Genomic DNA, 18,288 nt, shown 5'->3' with positions numbered 1-18,288 from the left:
CCAATATGGAAAAACCCTGTCTCTACTAAAAATATAAAAAATTAGCCAGGCGTGGTGGTGCATGCCTGTAATCCTAGCTACTCGGGAGGCTGAGGCAGGAGAATCGTTTGAACCCAGGAGGTAGAGAGGTTGCAGTGAGCCAGGATCGCGCCTTTGCACTCCAGCCTAGGCAACAAGAGTGAAACTCTATCTTTAAAAAAAAAAAAAAACATAATCCCTAACCCTACTACTCCTAGTTATACTAATTTCATCTTTATTATATCATTAGTTTTATATCCCTTATTGATGAAGTTTTATGAAGTTATTGTAGCATATTTAAATTGAACTCAATACCTTCTAGTACCCCGTGCCAAGCAGACAACTGTAAAAATTTGTTGAATAGCTCATTTCTGTGTTTGTCTTGAACAACAGTGATAGATTTTGGCGTCACTTGTCTCTGTGTTTTCACCTATGTAATAGGAAAATGATGCTCTTATATACTTGAGTTTAGTGAAAGACTGCAAAAAGTGATACAATATTTAAGCTTTCTTAATACTAAAGTTACTTTGTTTTGAGACAGCATGGTGATTTTTTAAATTCTTTAATTTGTTCTTGGATATTGAAAATTCAGATTGAAGCCAAGTTATTTATGGCTTATCCTTAAACAAATAGCAAGGCCAGTCTTTTAAGACTAAAACAGATTTGAGTCTATTTGAAGGCAACAAGAGTGACTATTTTAGGGCATTTAAATTTAGCAGATTAAAACACTTAGAAAATAGTTTTATCTGAGAAGTTTTATCAGCTAAGAGAGAATAAATTTTCACTTGTTCTTTGTTGTTTCTAGGTTAGACTCTGAAGGAATTGAGTTGATAACAAAATTTCTTCAGGTAAGTCAGATCTTACAGTAATTGTTAAATAAGTTGTTAAGCCTCAGCTTCTTCATGTGTAGAATGGGGTCAGTAGAGCTTCTTCAGTATTGTTAATGACAAATAAAATTATCTGTGCTTAAGGCACATGTTTAAGTAAAAACGAAAAACAAAACAAAAACCATGGTTTCTCCTAATGTGTCTGGGTCTCTTGTCACCTACAACAGTCTGAGGTAGTTGGTTACTGGCATTGATCAGCTGTGTCAAGGCCTCATTCTCTGCAATTAATGCTCTCTTATGTTCTCTTTTCCTTATACCTGCAGCCTTTGGAGGATGCTCTGCCTCCAAATGCCATTCATATTTCCCTCCAAAGCAGGAATTAGGGGGGACGATAAGGGTAGTACCAGCCACATTAGTCCTCTTGAAACTTGGAAGCAAAAGCTTTACAGAAACCCCTATGAGGTTTCTTTCCAAGTCTTATTGGCCAGAACATTAATTGTAAGAAACACTGGGAATTGGGGAGCAGGATTGTCATAATTAGCCTAAATTTAGAACAGTTATGATTCATGATTCATCTATCAGAGTTGATGGACACCTTGAACAAACCTAGGTTGTATCATCAAAGAAAAAAGGGAAATGAGTATTGGATAGGTAATTAAGAATGGCTGCCATAAAATTACTGGGTATATGTCCACCAGTCCTTTGGTGTTCATGAAGAGAAGTAACTACACAGGTCAAATATTTTAATTTTTCTTTGCTTCAGAAAATACAAGCAATGTAAATTCTTGTTTAAGATCCAGCCTTATCTTAGAAATGTGGAACTGAGATGTTATTACACAATCTCAACAGCGACTCAAATTAGAGTATAACTGGAGTATTCCAAATTGTTGGTTGAAAAATAGTCATCATATTAAATAATCAAGATTTTTTAAAAGTAGCTCTAAATGCTAATTTGCCCATCTCCTACTTTTTGCAGTAATTAAAGAAAAAGCTAATGAAGCAGTTCTTTGCTTTTTCACAGTATGAATCTAAGAAAAGGGTTTCAGCTGAAGAGGCCATGAAACATGTGTACTTTCGAAGTCTGGGACCAAGAATACATGCTTTACCAGAAAGTAAGAGAAATCCTAAAGTGTTTTCCCCGCTTTATTTTTATTTGTCCAAGGTTAGGGACTGGGGTGATTGGGGAGATGGCTATTGATTTTTAAGCCTAAGATTCTAGTCTTTTCTATAGTTAGATTAGAATTTCTTGAAGGGAGGTGTGTGTCTTATTTCCCTATGATTTAGTTATTTCTTGTAACACTGAGCACATTGTCACTCCTCTGTAGGAAACCAATAGTACTTAGGCAAGGATCATTAATCTTATTGGACTTTAGTTGAAACATGCCATCTGATGACAGGCATTGTCCCTAGGCCCAGTCTAGCTTCGATTTAGCGTTGTTAAAAGTGAATTTCAAACAAAAACTAATGAAGCATAACCGAAACATAAATTGTTTTCTTGTGAAAATACACAAGATACAAAGATGATTTTCCTTTATTGTAGTCACTCTGACTTTACTATCCCCATGACAGCAGTGAGCATATTGTCAAAGTCACTGTAATAGCAGATTTCCCATGCCTGAGTAACGTTGATTTTACTTGTAACATTCTATTTTTAGATTACCACAGTATTTCACTTTAAAATAGAGTAAGGTGAGTGGGGAATTAGAAGAATGTTTGGGAACTAAGCTGCCAAAAGCTTTCATTAATTTCCTATTCTCATTTATTAGACAATATTGATTCATCAAAGCTTGTGTAGCAGTCAGTGACAAAGCTAATTGGAATAAAAAAATCCTTAATACTTTTCAACTTTACTGGATATGTTTAAATGAAAGAATACCTCTCTGACAGAGATTGGAAATGAAAGAGATAAATTACAAGTTTTCTTTTAAAGATATTTGTATTTCACTGGGCGCGGTGACTCATGCCTGTAATCCCAGCACTTTGGGAGGCCGAGGCGGGCAGATCACAAGGTCAGGAGTTCGAGACCAGGCTGACCAACATGGGGAAACCCTGTCTCTACTAAAAATACAAAAATTAGCCAGGCGTGGTGGCGCGTGCCTGTAATCCCAGCTACTTAGGAGACTGAGGCAGGAGAACTGCTAGAACCTAGGAGACAGAGGTTGCAGTGAGCTGAGATCATGCCACTGCACTCTAGCCTGGGTGAGAGAGTGAGACTGCGTCTCAAAAAGAAAAAGATATTTGTGTTTCATTATTAATACCAAGTTTTACTTTGAGGTAGGCAGTTATGGTTATACAAACCTTTTCCTTGTTTTTCGCTAAAATCCCGAAGATAGCTTGAGGACCTGATACCTTCATGTCATTGTAAGGAGACAGAGAGAAAGGACAGAGAGAATTAACACCTAGTATAATAATATATTTTGACTGGGTCTCCCAACCCCAGAAAGTCCTGGAACAGACAGTGTATATTCTCCTCAGAGAAACACTTGCTCACAGCCTGCTCTGACACAGAGTTGGGAGAAGAAAGGTTCTAAAGGTGGATTGCTTCATTCATTTAGTTTTCTCCTCAACACATTGGGACAAAAAGGAAAAATTTCAGCAGGGCTATCACCTTGTAAAATGGTTTCATATTGAATCAGTATATGCTTTGTAAACATTTGTTGATAGTTGGGTTGTGTTTGTTTTAATGTTAGACCTTCACCTAATAATTTTTGTCTATGCATTTTAGGTGTGTCAATATTCAGTTTGAAAGAGATTCAGTTGCAAAAGGACCCGGGTTTTCGAAATTCTTCTTATCCAGAGACAGGTGTGTTTGTCATAAACCATTTCACGTGTCGATCATGAATTTTTGCGTGGAACCAAGCTTTTGGTTTGTAAATTGATCAGTAAAATTATTGATGTAAAAACCAATGTACAGTGCATTCCACAACTGTTTATGTTTAGCATTGCACGTACTCACTTTTCTGTATGATGTGGGCAGCTCAGTAAATCTTCAGAGAAAAATCTGACTCAGTCAAGTCAGGGATCCTGAAAGCTGCAGATGGCACAAAGACCTTTTACAAGTGACTTGGCTTGATTACTGCACACGCCATCCCTGGTACCTGAGGCAGAAGACACATCTTGTGCTTCCCTAGTCATCAGGTTCATCACTTCGAAGCATAGAAGCTGTAGACTGACCCCATCAACAGAAGGGTCATTTAAGACAGTGCTGATCACTCTTACCATGGAATATTAGCTTTTGCTGGTGGGAACATTAGCTTCCTAGTCACCAAATAACTGTATGTGGGATAAAACTGAACCTTGAACTGCCTCATAAAATGACTTTATATTTTAGGACATGGGAAGAACAGAAGACAGAGCATGCTCTTTTAAGTCTGATAACATGGTTTCAAGCCCAGCCCCCAGCCTTTCTTACCAATCAAGGACTCAGAACTGAAGGCAATTATTTCTTTTGGTGGACTTGGAATCTCCGTTTGTCTACACTGTCCTCTTCACAGTGGAGTCTTTTTATTTCAGACCTACAGATTGTTTTTATATTTGTTGTCACAGTGTGACAATTTTTTGTACAGTCGGTTTTAAGGTCTTCTCTGCCATTAGAGCCAGTAGGTTACAGCTATTGATGTAACTGTAGCTGCAATTTTTGTGCAGGACTGAGAAACACAGTGCATTATTTATTGCGGAATCATTGCTGCTAAATAACTACTGTCTGTTTATTTAACACAACAATTGAATGCCTGAAGAAGTTGCAGTGGCTTTATTATATGTGAATGCATCTGTTTCTCCTCACGAATTGTTTTACTGCTGCATTTTTTGTTTTTAAAATTAAACTGCAGTGTTTCCTGGAATGTAAATTTAGCTTTGCTTAATAGTAAAATAAGTGAGCCATCTTGAACACTTTAAGTTTATACTATATAATTTCTTAATGAACATTGGCAAATAGAGTAGCTAAGAGATTGACAAGCACATTATGTTTAGATAAGCATGTGATGCAGAAGTTGATTCAAGCAAGTGAATCCCTGACATTTTGAGGATCTCACATTAGACACCAACAAATTAAAGCTCCAAAATTATTTATTTTTTACCTGTTCCTCACTTTAGAAACGTCTACTGCATATTACTGGATATTTGTATACTAATACACTTAACCTATTTTACATTGTTTTAAATTTAGTTAAAACTTAACCGTGGAAGTCCGTTCAAACACGAAAGGTCTTGCTTTGTTTGTTTTAAATACATTTATTTTATTAGAAAGGATGATACTTCATTGGGGAACAGTTTCTTTCATTTGGGGGCTATGTGTTTCAATAACATTCACTTGGAATCAGCTGAAAGCTGTAATATGTGTTTGAAATGAGCCATGATAAATTACAAACAAGAGAAATGAGAACTTACAGGATTGCTTGAAATTATTGTGGGTATTATCTGTTTACCAGAGATACTAAATATTAGTTTAATTATGCATCTCTTTGAACATCATAAACACACTTTGGTGTTGGTAACAGTATTTTAAGCATTTGTGTTCACTTTTAAGGACTATTTGTTTAGTGCATCTTACAAACTATAAATCTTAATTGGTATATTTTGAAATGGTCATGTAAATTTTTGCCTTATATATCATGAAAATAGTCATAACTTAATTTCTTTTCCTGAAATTCACTGTAAAACATTCAGGGGTCCTACCATTTCTCTTCAGGAAATCTTGTAGTTTATTGTTGTTATTTAACAGTATTAAGTGGATTTTTGTATATTTCATTTTAACTTTATTTGTGAATAGTGATTGTGGCATGTTTGGGGTGTTATTTTAATATTTCATGATACTGAAATTTTAATTTTTAAAAAAAAAATTTCTGGAAGAAACAGATTCATGTGTAATGGTGAATATTGGACCACTACTGCTTTTCACATTTGTAAATTGGTTTTATGTTAAACCTTGTAGCCTAACAAACTGCTGTTCTTTCTAACTGACAGACATGTATTAATATTGTACTTTGAAGGTTATAAATATGTGGAAATTCCTTCATTTTGTTTTGAAATTTATAATAACAAAATCTCCATGTTGTTAAATTGAGTCACAGTTCTTTCTTGGGGATGAAGGCTGTGCCGAGTGGGGCCCTTTTCTTTTATGGGTCATTCTTAAGATAATCAAGTCTCACTATGCTAGAGGTATTATTGTTTTCTGTTTGTGCCAATCATTTGCTTAGTAATGTCTGCTAGGTTTTTTTTTTATAGCACTCTCAATTATAAAGTATCAAATTTGTCATTTCATAGAATGTATATTTGATTTGTTGCAAATTTGACATACAGTTTTTTCATAGGCTTAATTCGTGTGTATAAAGGGTGAAAATATATATCCATTTGTTACATAAATTGTTTCTTCCTAGGAATTCCTAGGGGTATTTCTTCATTTTATTAAGGAATTTGGCAAGCAAACGAGTGTTTGTTTTTTTGTTTTATTTTTGATACTCGAGCACCATTCAGATCCTGAAAACATTGCAGTGAAGGGAATTGAAACTCCGAAACTTGGAACTTTGAATACCTGTGATTCCTCTTAAACTGATAAGGTTCTTAAAGGTAAGAGAAGATGCCTTTTATGTTTTCTTTCCAAGTGGTACTGTGAACACACATTGGATGTGTCATTCTAGGTGTAGAGTGGCTACATTCTGAGGCTTTATCAGCTTTCATTTGAAAGGCTGTTTGTTAACATGTTATAATCTGTCTTTTGGACTTGGGACAATTTATGTAGGTTGTTTTTATCTTTTAAAAATTGTGTTGATATATATATATCATAAAATTCGGCATTGTAATTATTTGTATGTGTACAGTTCAGTGGCATAATTATAGCCACAAAGTTGTATAACAGTTTCCACTATCTACTTCTAAAATTTTTCATCACTCCGAACAGAAACTGATTTTACCCTTCCCCGCAGCCCCTGGTAACCGCTAATCTACTTTGTCTCTGTGAATTTGCCCATTCTAGGTATTTCAAATAAGTGGAGTCATACCATATTTTTCCTTTTGTGTCTGGCTTATTTCATTCAGCATAATGTTCACAGTTCATCCATGTTTAGCATGTATCAGAGCTTCATTTCTTATCATGACTGAATAATATTCTATTATTATTATACACATTTTGTTTATCGATTTATCTGTTGATGGACACTAGGATAACCCATCTTTTGGCTTTTGTGAATAATGCTGTGTGAACATTGGGGTATAAGCATATGTTTGAGTCCTTGTTTTTAATTATTTGGGGAATATATACACCTAGGAGTGGAATTGCTGGGTCATATGATAATTCTGTGTTTGACTGTTTGAGGAACTGCCAAAATGTTTTCCACAGTGGCTGTACTATTTGATATTTGCAGTAGTAATGCATCAGAGTTCCAGTTTCTCCTCATCCTTGCTAATTCTTTTTTTCCTCTTTTTTATTACATTCATTGTAATAGGTTGAAGTGGTATTTCATTGTAGTTTTTATTTGCATTTACCTAGTGCTTAGTGATGCGGAACATCTTTTCATACTTTTTGGCCATTTGTTTATTTGCTTTGGATAAACCTTTATCCAAAGGTTTATTCAAGTACTTTGTCCATTTTAAAAATAGGGTTGCTTGTCTTTTTGTCATTAAGAGTTCTTTATGTATTTTGCCTATTACACCTTTATGAGGTATTTGATTTGTAATTATATTCTCCTGTTCTTTGGGTTCTCTTTCACTTTCTTTGGTGTCCTTTTGTTGCACAAAAGTTTTATTTTATTTTTATTTTTTATTTTTTTTGAGACAGAGCCTTGCTCTGTTGCCCACACTGGAGTGGAGTGTTGCAATCTCGGCTCACTGCTACCTCTGCCTCCCAGGTTCAAGTGATTCTCCTGATTCAGCCTCCCAAGTAGCTGGGATTATAGGCATGTGCCAGCATGCCCGGCTAATTTTTACATTTTTAGTAGAGATGGGGTTTCACCATGTTGGCCAGGCTGGTCTCGAACTCCTGACCTCGTGATCCGCCCATTTCAGCCTCCCAAAGTGCTGGGATTACAGGTGTGAGCCACCACGCCCAGCCAAAAGTTTTTAACAACATCCATTTTATCTCTTGTTTGTTGCCTGTGCTTTTGGTGATTTAAGAAAGTATTGTCACGTTTCGAAGGTCATAAATATTTGCTCTTATATTTTCCTTTAAGAGTTTATTGTATTTTTAGCTGTCAGATTTAGAGCCTTGATCCATTTAAATTTTTATATGTGATATAAAGTAAGGGTCCGACTTTATTTTGCATGTGAATATCAATTTTTTTTCCAGCACCATTTGTTGGGAAGACTGTCCTTTCCCCATTAAATGGTCTTGGTGCCCTTCTCAGAAATCAGTTGGCCATAGGTGTGAGGTTTATTTCTGGGCTGTCAGGTGTGTTCCATTAGTCTATATGTCTGTCCATAAGGGTTTGTAGCAGAACGTTTTGATTACTGTCTTTAGAACGGTTTAAATCAGAAAATGTCAGTCTTCCAACTTTGCTCTCTTTGTCAAGATTGTTGTAGCTATTCAGAGTCTTTTGAAATTCCATATGAATTTTAAGATGGGATTTTCTATTTCTGCAACAACAACAAAACACCATTGGGATTATGATAGGGATTGCATTAAATTAGAATCTATAGATCACTTTGGGTAATTTAATAATATTAAATCTTCCAGCCCATGAACACAAGATGTCTTTCTATTTAGTTAGGTCATCTATAATTTTAGCAACATTTTGTAGTTTTCAGTATACAAGTCTTTTGCCTTCTTAAATTTATTCCTAAGCATCTTATTCTTATTGATGTTATTGTAGATGGAGTTGTTTTCTTAATTTTTTTGAATTTTTTCATTGCTAGTGTATGGAAATACAAGTAATTTTTGTGTGTTCCTTTTGTATTCTGCAGCTTTGCTAAATTTGATTATTAGCACTAACAGGCTTTCTGTGGAGTCTTTAGGGTTTTCTACACATAAGATCTTGTTACCCGCAAGGAATGATAGTTTTACTTCCTCCTTTATAATTTGGATGCTGTTTATTTCTTTCTTTTGCCTAATTGCTCTGTCTAGGACTTCCAGTACTATGTTGAAGTGATGAAGGAACATGTCCTTGTCTTGTTTTGATCTTAGGGACAAAGCTTTCAGTCTTTCACCATTGAGTATGCTATTAGCTGTGTCTTTCTATGTATGGTCTTTAACGTGTTAAAGAAGTTCCCTTCTATTCCTAGTTTATTGAGTATTTTTATCTTGAGAATATTGGGTTTTCTTCAAATGCTTTTTCTCTATCAGTTAAGATGATCATATTGTTTTCTATATTCTATTGATGTATATTACATTGATTTTCATATGTTAAACCACTCTTGCATTTCTTGGATAAATCCCACTTGGTTATGGTATGTAATTCTAATAGGCTGCTGCATTTAGTTTGCTAATATTTTTTGAGTATTTTTGCCTATATTCATAAGGTATTTGGCCTGTAGTTACTTTTCTTACAGTGTTTTTGTCTGGATTTGGTATCAGGGTAATGCTGGCTTAATAGAATGAGTTAGGAAGTGTTCTCTCCTCTTCAGTTTTTTGGAATAGTTTGAGGATTGGCGTTAATTCTTCCTTAAATGTTTGGTAGAATTCAGCAGTGAGGTAACCTGGTCCTGGCTTTTCTTTGTTCAGAGGTTTTGATTAATGATACAGTCTCCTTGTTATATATAATTTTATTCAGGTTTTAAATTTCTTGTCAGTTTTGGTAGTTTGTGTGTTTCTAGGAATTTGTCCATTTAATCTGTTATAACCAGTTTGCTGACATAAACTTTTTCATAGTAGTCTCTTATAATCCTTTTTATTTCTGTTATTGATTTCTAGTTTCATTCCATTGTGGTTAGAGAAGACAGTTTGTATGATTTCAGTTTTTAAAAATGTATTAAGAGTTGTTTTGTGGCCTAACATATGGTCTGTTCTGGAGAATGCTTCCTGTATGCTTGAGAAAGTATGTCTCATTCTATGAAAAATGTTGTTGGGTAGAGTGTTTGGTATGTGTCTGTTGGGTCTAATTGGTTCATAGTGTTCAGTTCCTCTCTTTCTTTACTGATCTGACTCTTTTGTACATTATTGAAGTGGGAGCATTGACATCTCCAACTGTTATTGCAGGATTGTCATATTTCTCCTTTCAGTTGTGTGAGTGCATGCTTCATATATTTGGGGGCCCTGTTATGGGGTACATATGTGTTTATAATTGTTACCTATCTTCTTGATGGATTGAACCTTTTAGCAATATATAATGTCCTTTGTCTCCTGTAACCTTTTTTTGATACTTTAGTCTATTTTATCTGACAAAAATATGGCCACCCCATATCTTTTGGTTACTATTTGTATGGAATATTTTTTCCATTTTTTTATTTTCAGCCTCTTCAAAGTAAAAATACAGTGTCTGTGTTTTTAAAGTGAGTCTCTTGTAGATAGCATATTGACGGATCATTTTTTAAATCCATCCTGCCCATCTCTGCCCATTAATTGGAGACTTTACATTTACATTTAAAATAATTACTGATAAGGAAGGACTTCTGCCATTTAGCTGTTTTCTGTATGTCTTATGTGCTTTTTGTTCTTCAGTTTCTCCATACTGCCTTGTATTTGATTTTTTTTTTGGTAATGTACCATTTTTATTCTTTCTTTGCCTGTATATTTTTAGTTATTTTCAGTTCCTATCATTTTAAAATATTTATCCCCAAATGTAATCCCTTTGAGTTTATGATTTATAATGTCAGTGGTTTTATTTTTAAAATATTCTAATCTAGATTCTTACATTGATTCTTTGTGATTGACAAGTTCATCCATATCAGAATTTTAAGTGTTAACACAAGCCCTCAAGCAAGGCTGCTGAAGAATTTGCATACTTTTCTATGTTTCAAACTTGAAATTTCCAAAGTTTTTAATGCATGACTTTAGACCCAAGAGAAAGGTACAACATTTTTCCCTCTTGCTCAGTGTAAAGCTGAAACTATTTAAATTTTTTTTTTTTTTTTTTTTTTTTTTTGAGTTGTGCTCTGTCACCCAGGCTGTCACCCAGGCTGGAGTACAGTGGTGCAGTCTCAGCTCATTGCAACCTCTGCCTCCCAGGTTCAAGCAATTCTCCTGCCTCAGCTTCCTGAGTAGGTGGGATTATAGGTACATGCCACCATACCCGGCTGATTTTTCTATTTTTAATAGAGATGAGGTTTCACTGCGTTGGCTAGGCTGCTCTTGAACTCCTCACCTCAGGTGATCCACCTGCCTGAGCCTCCCAAAATGATGGGATTACAGATGTGAGCCACCACGCCTGGCCTGAAACTGTTTTCCAATCTTAAATTCAGATTCTGGACTTAGTCAGATAGGCAGGAGTTTCCCTGAGCTGTCATCATTCCCAACTGAAGTTATTACAATAATCAGTTTCCATCACTGACCCAGAAAACCACTGAAGTTACCAATTTTCTGTTAGACTCAAACAGAAAGAAGGTGACCAAGCCACTGATTATAAAGCTACTTTGATTAGAAGAGAATATAAAATTTCAATCTGTGATGATGGGGAGGATTTTTCATTGGTGGCTTCCCCCTAAGAGAAGTGGGAAAATTCCACTAATTTGAAAACCCATTTTTGAAAGATTACCGTTTCAAAGGCTGTAAACTAAACCTCTGTTGAGTAGAGTGGGTGTGGGGGCTAGATGTGCAGGTGTGCATCTGTGAGAGGGGGACAGGGAGAGAAAGACTGAGGCTGGAATAGGAATCCTGATGGCTGCTCTTGCTACTCTCTCCCACCTTAACTCTGCTGCAGTAGTGATGCAGAGATACCTGGGCTGGATCATAAAGATGTGAAGATGTAGCTGGTGACCCTTTGGATAATATGCAGCACCTTTCAGAGGGTTAGGGAAACTTAGCGTCTGCCAAGAGTCTTGTATGTTTACCAAAGGATGGCTCCACTGGGCTCTGATTGACCTATGGAATTTTAGTGAATAGACTTGGGACTTAACGCAAGACTCCCTTGGGACTCTTTTGAGTCTTTCCTAGAATAGTGCTAGTTGAAACAGTGCCACTCTCCAGCCGTTTCTCCAGCTATATTGACAATAGTTCCACATTCAAGCAGTCAAAATAGTCTTAAGGATCATCTTTATCTTGTTATTTTCTTCCTCATATATGTATGCAGCTGAGGTTGTCAAGTGATGAATGGGTGACGTGGTGCTGTTACTGGCTATGTAGCTCATCTGGATGATGATGATGGACTATTACTCCAGAAACACTGAAAAAGTTTATTTTTGAGGGCCCTATCCTGCCATCTTGCTCTTCCACAGAATCGTAGCTAATCACTGTGTCATTACTCCTCAGGGATCTAGAAGCGTTCCTCCTTCCTCCCTTTTCAATTTGTACTCTATTGCTACTGGTATCTACATTACTATCTCATATGATGATGAACTACATAGGCTTTGTTCTCTGTAAGGGTAAATCCAGCCATATTGATCTTTTGAGTTCCTCACACCTCACCTCATTGTGAAACATCCTCTTTCCTCTACTTGTTCCATCTATGCCTCTTCTCTTTGTTACTCTTACTCATTCTCAATGTAATTTTTTCTTCCAGAAAGCCGTCTCTGCCCCACCTACCCTACCATAGACTGGGTTATGTGCTCTGCTGCTTAACTGCCTTCCTTCCCAATAGCATCCTTCTACTTCACTCTGCAACAACACTTAACACGTCATTTCCTCTCACTAATCCACAAGCTCCATGAAGGAAAGGATTGCATTTTGCTCACTTCTTTATCCTAGTACCTGATAACATTTTAGGGGAACAGTAGTATTTGCTGATCAAATTAAGGCACACATGCATGATGAAATTCTGAGTAATTCTAAAAAATCTTTTGTCAGTTATGTAATATCAACTTGGATTCGTCCCCTCTGAATCAACCAAAGACAAATGTAGCTGTCAAAAATTGGTGATAGCAACTTTCTTCCTAGCTGGCTAAAACATGTGAGTCTTTAAAATTTTAAAACTAACCTATAATCAAACTGTTCTCCACACACACACACACACACACACACACACACACACAGATATGCAGGTACACACGCCCTACTGGGGAGTGGGTCTAGGAATAGTCAATACTAGAGAAATCTAGGTAGGGCCAGCTTCTTGATGACAGAAAGTCTGCTTGCTCTCCCAGGAAACACTGATATAGCAAACATGTCTGAAAGGTTTATATGCACCAGGTACTGTTCTATGTGAAGATGTAAATTGCTAATTTACATTCGTTGGAAGTCCTATAGATTAAGATCATGGCCTCTCAATCAAAATGCTCAGTTTGAAATCTGGCCAATTCTGTGACCTTGAGCCAGTTCCTTAATCACTCTAGGCTTCAATTTCCTTATCTGTAAAATGGTATATAATAGTACTTCTCTCATAGGTTTATTAGGAAGCATAATCAAGTAATCCATGTAACATGCTTAGAACAGTGCCTGGTATGACAGCAACCTTACAAATGGTTGCTATCATTAACTGAAATTATGCCATCCAGTAATGAAATAAAAACATGTTTTAGAGATCTGACTCACCTGGGAGAGGGTACCTAAACATAGTGTATTCTTCAGTGCCAATCCTTTAGGCAGGGTCATATAATCTCAGGTAACATGAAGGGGCGGGGCAGATCCCTCTGAGTATTTAAGCATAAAAGGGCATTTTACGAAACTGATTTGGTTTTTTTTTTTTGAGATGTAGTTTCGCTCGTCACCCAGGCTGGAGTGCAGTGGCGTGATCTCGGCTCACTGCAACCTCCGCCTCCCAGATTCAAGCGATTCTCCTGCCTCAGCCTCCCGAGTAGCTGGGATTACAGGCACTTGCCATCACGCCCAACTAATTTTTGCATTTTTAGTAGAGACGGGGTTTCACTATGTTGGCCAGGCTGGTCTTGAACTCCTGACCTCAGGTGATCCACTCGCCTGGGCCTCCCAAAGTGCTGGGATTACAGGCATGAGCCACCGCTTCCAGCCGGTCGAATTCTTATGTATAAACAGAACCAAGCAAATCTATTAACCTTTTTGAGAACAGGGATCAGGTTTCCTTCCCCCATTTCTAAAATGGCACCTGGAACATAGTTGATTTTTAAATGTTTCTTCAGTAAGCAAATGATTTCCTACCACCACCTGTGTTATACTATATGCAGCTATGAGTTATCTGTGGCCTTTTGGCACACTAGTGATACTGAATGTGTTTAGGGACTGCATTAATCTGCTCTTTCTCCCTGCATCCCCTCCCCTCACACCAGTCTCCCTGTATCAAACCCAGAGTGGAGACTGCTTTGAATCACCCATGAAAACCAGAGCCAGGTCAGCCTGGAATTGAGACTAAGAGAAATAATAACCTTTATCACCAAGCCTAGCAGTTCACATTCCCCTGAATCAACAAAATGGCTAAAAGAATAAACGGTAGCTTTGATTTTTCCCTACCTTCTCATCACTTCCTCCTCCTCAATACAGAGCAGTTGATAGAACTTATTCAAGTAAGATCAGGGGTCTGCTTTTCAATCCCATTCCATTCTCCCACAAGTCAACCTCAATAATTACATTTATTTCTTGAAATACGTGTATGTAAAGCACTTTTTTTTTTTGGATGTGCTATCTTTAAGGGTAGGTGAGAAGACTCATTTTCCAACTTGTATCCATATGGAAAAGTGGTTTGGGTCACCCCAAGCAAATGGAAGTAAGCCAATCCAGTTACTTCTAAACACCTTTTATCACAAAGTTTTTATTGAACAAAAATAATATGACAGTAAAAATGATACATATATGAAAAGTGAATGAAGATTTGCAGTCATAGAAAAGATGGGTACAAAGAGACCAACATTCAGGTTATATAGTTCTATAAAACTTTTCCCATAGCAGTTTAACACTGATTAAGCAGACATAAAAAGGAAAAGAAAGTCATTAATGTTCTTTGAAACCTATTTTCTGAGTAAAATACTTCTGCTAACACACACACAACACACACGCACACACAGAATGAGGCAGAGCTATACGAGTTATTCTTCAGTTCTCCATTCTCTATTTGTGTTACAGGAGTATTTTCATCCATCAAAAAGTTGTAGTATTTTTGCATTTCTAATAAATGGATCTAGGGCATACATTAATCCCAGTTTCCAAAGGAAAAGAAAGTAAGAATCAGATCTATAGTCATTTAAATATTTCCAATCAGCATTTACATAAACAAATATACTAAAAATAGTATTTTTGGTTCAGATTTTTGCAGATTAACTTCCTTTATCTATAAGAATCATGCATTTTGGATGTGTTCTCTTATCTGACAACACAATTTTAAATGCTCTGTCTTTATCTGTTTTGTTTTACTAATAACACATAGTTTTGAACCAGTAATTACTTACAGCTAGGCATGGGGGAGACAGAATTGGACTGAGCACCAATCAGTTTTACCTTCAGTGAGCTGTGCAGCCTTAGGCAACTCCCAGCTTCTGCTGTGCACCTGTCTGTCTTGAGCTGGAAACAGGTGGTGGGAATCATTCTCAAAGGCCCCTTCTAGCACTAACTTTGTATGTTCAGTAAATATCAGTTCCCTGGACCAGCTCCTTTTATTCTGGTACAGAATTATTCTTAGCCTATGGGGTGGGGGTAGGGGGACAGTAGTGTCTATTCGTGAATTTTGGAACCAGTGTCATTACAGTCAAGGAGGCATATTAGAGTGTTTGGATTTTTATCCCTTGATAAGGGCCCACATCCCCACATACAGAGATGCTCAATTCCAATTGAAAAACCTCAGAATTTCTAAGTATCAAAGCAATAGTCTAGATTTTTTTCTGAAAATTCAAGAAATGTGTTTTCTCAAACCTCGTTTTTTTATCCTTTCTCATAATCCTGCCACTTAATGCCCAGTTTGGATCAGTTATTTAGTCACATTTCAAGTTAGTTTTTATCACTTATAGTTAAGGATTATAATTAATCTTGAATTTAAAGCTTGGTGCTTTTCAGTTTTCTTATATTAGAACTTTCCTTTTTCATGTACAGGTGTGGTACCTTTGGACTGGTGCCTGCTGATTTTCTGATGGAACAGAAAATATGTCTGTATTATCACTGCTCCAAATTACATTACACAACCGAATTTACTGGAGTGTTCCAAGTTGTTATCAGTTCAGTTCCATGATGATGAGGTTCCTGCAGAATTTCTCATCTGTCAGATTTCCTTCATTCTCCCCATAACTTTAGTAATACGTAAAGCAGTGTATCCTCTCTCAATTTCCACAAGCAAGGCCTTTAGTACCTCCAGTTCTCTATTTGTATTACAGCAAGTTTTTGATCCATCAAAAATTGTGAATAGCTACCTACACTGATGAAGATACCCAGTGTTAAAAATGGTTGCTTTGTTGTTTGTTTGGGTTCATCACCACTCTGTGAGCTTCTTCTAAAGCATTAGATTTTTTAAATGTTAATAATTATAGTTCCGGGGGAACCCCAACTTGTACTGACACAGTAAATACATCAGATGGTTGGGATTCCCTAAGGAAAATTGAGAAAACCAGGGGGCTAATTTTTTGAAATAAGAATATGCTAACCTAGGAGATATTCTCGGGCCTGGAATAGGATGAACTTGATGTAGCTTTTCCATCTCAGATTTTTGTCTGGGAGGTATCTAAAAGATACTGTAAACAACTAAGGAGGCTAGCCTTTCAAGGTTCATTCTTTTGAAAATGTACTTTAGAACATTTTCTTTTATCAATGTTTATTGTCTAAATATGGCTTAGTTTATTATAAAAACATTACTTGGACATTTACTGAATTTCAGTTCAAAAGAGGTTCTAAGGCAATTCTTATACAATTGAAAGTAAAAAAAACGTGATATGAATATGCTTTCACTGGTGAAAAATAATGAAATTCTACTAGAGAGCTGTTTGATACTAATTTTCATCTTTCAAACATTTCCTCTTAATACTAAAAAATATATAAATCATTTACATTAAATGCAAAGGAAGGCACAGCTGGTTATAGTCTATATAAGCACACAGTTTAGCATACTCAGAACTAAAGAGAAAAAAGCTTCACATCCTTATTAGTTATACTGAAAACCATTAAGAAAAGTTCTTCACTGTCAACAGTGTTCAACACTTAAGAGCTAAAAGGATATAAAAACAAAAACATTAAAATTCACTTAATGCAAAACAGATTTTCATATATACTTGAATATATCAAAAACAGTTTTTAAAATGCTAACATAAATCTAGACTATCCATGTTATGAAAAGTGCAAACCAAATTAACAGAGTTTCACAATGTCCTTCTCATGACACAGGTAAACTAGCCCATGGGGACAAATTTGTTTCATCAGTTAATGAGTCCTTAACTGTGGCCAGACGTCATCAGGATTTCTGAGAGTTTGAAGAAAGCAGTACTGGAGAAGCAGCTCTGTCCAGACTGGGGATTGGCACTGGCATGTGGCCATTAAGCAGTGTGGGGAACTGTAGGGGGCAAAAGATTTTTACAATAATTATTGCAAATCCATTGGGAAGAACTTAGGTTCTTTACATTCCCATACAGTCCATAGCAGTCCACTTCTCTCATCACCCCTGTGATAGAGATTAGTTGCCAGTGTATTTTACAGAATAATTGGAAGATGACAATGAGATCAAGATTACATAGAGCAAACAAAGTATAAGGCCCAGAAAATGTCCCTAATTATTCTACATGCACAGGCTACTAGGAAAAAATATGTAATTTATATGTTGCTAAAGCATCTTCTAACAAACACTATTTTTTAAAAGTTCTAAGCTACCCAGGATGCTGATAATGCTATAAATATTAAAATAACGCTTAATATTAAATATTAAAAGAGTGTTTTGAAAACCATAGACTCTTTACATGTGAGTCAGTAATTTCTAATACTATATTTTGAAATTTGCCGTCAGTTTTTCAGGGTACTACAAAGATGATTATTGCAGCATTTATTCTAAAGTAAGAAATGTATTTAATCTTAAAAGATTTAGAATAGATTATTTTGTAGCTAAGAAAGTATTCTTTCTAATTAGAATATCACACTTAGATCACTCATAAGTGACAAAGAATAAAATTTCTGTATTGTTGTTAACTAAGATGATAAATAGTAGGATGACAGTACATGCTCTGATAATGAGTTTCAGGTCTGAAACAAATATGTTAGTTGCAATCCCAACTGAACAAGGCCTTTTAATATGTGACTACTTGCAACTAGATTTTCATTGTTTAGGATGATGTGTCAAAAAGATCTCCTGGACTGTCTTTTCTAGCTTATTTCCTATTTAGTCCAGGTAAGTTAAATATTAAACTTCAGCATCAAATATCAAATTACGGAGCCTGGCATATGTTAGAAGTACAACAAATACTTATATTTAAGTAAATATGTTTTTGCAATTTTCAAACAACTTCAGTAACTTGTGTCTAGTACCTTAGAGTTTATCAAGGCTTGTCA

At 36.0% G+C, this 18,288-nt stretch overlaps 2 protein-coding genes across 5 annotated transcripts in view; one reads left to right on the top strand and one right to left on the bottom strand.

The window, feature by feature from the left end:
• The window catches only part of CDK17 (cyclin dependent kinase 17), a 112,880-nt gene extending 106,974 nt beyond the window's left edge, over positions 1-5,906 (top strand). Inside the window, exons 14-17 of the mRNA XM_032170951.2 lie at positions 824-866; positions 1,867-1,957; positions 3,571-3,648; positions 4,177-5,906. Coding sequence (XP_032026842.1) covers positions 824-866; positions 1,867-1,957; positions 3,571-3,648; positions 4,177-4,214 — 250 coding nt within the window. The 3' untranslated portion in view covers positions 4,215-5,906. The remainder of the gene's footprint in view (positions 1-823; positions 867-1,866; positions 1,958-3,570; positions 3,649-4,176) is intronic.
• ELK3 (ETS transcription factor ELK3) overlaps positions 1-18,288 on the bottom strand; it is a 136,850-nt gene that overhangs the window by 46,728 nt on the left and 71,834 nt on the right. For 3 of the 4 annotated variants that reach the window (XM_058426049.1, XM_032170948.1, XM_032170949.2), the window contains one exon: positions 14,568-17,302. The exons of the other annotated variant lie outside the window; for it this stretch is intronic. In XM_058426049.1, the coding sequence (XP_058282032.1) occupies positions 17,204-17,302 (99 nt within the window). In that variant the 3' untranslated portion in view covers positions 14,568-17,203. Of the gene's footprint in view, positions 1-14,567; positions 17,303-18,288 lie in introns of those variants that run through there. 4 annotated transcript variants of the gene reach the window in all.

This window comes from Hylobates moloch, unplaced genomic scaffold (assembly GCF_009828535.3).
Source record: "Hylobates moloch isolate HMO894 unplaced genomic scaffold, HMol_V3 SCAFFOLD_12, whole genome shotgun sequence".
Taxonomy (NCBI): Eukaryota; Metazoa; Chordata; class Mammalia; order Primates; family Hylobatidae; genus Hylobates; species Hylobates moloch.
Note: the sequence above shows the minus strand (reverse complement) of the source record. Positions and strands in the feature narration are given on the sequence as shown.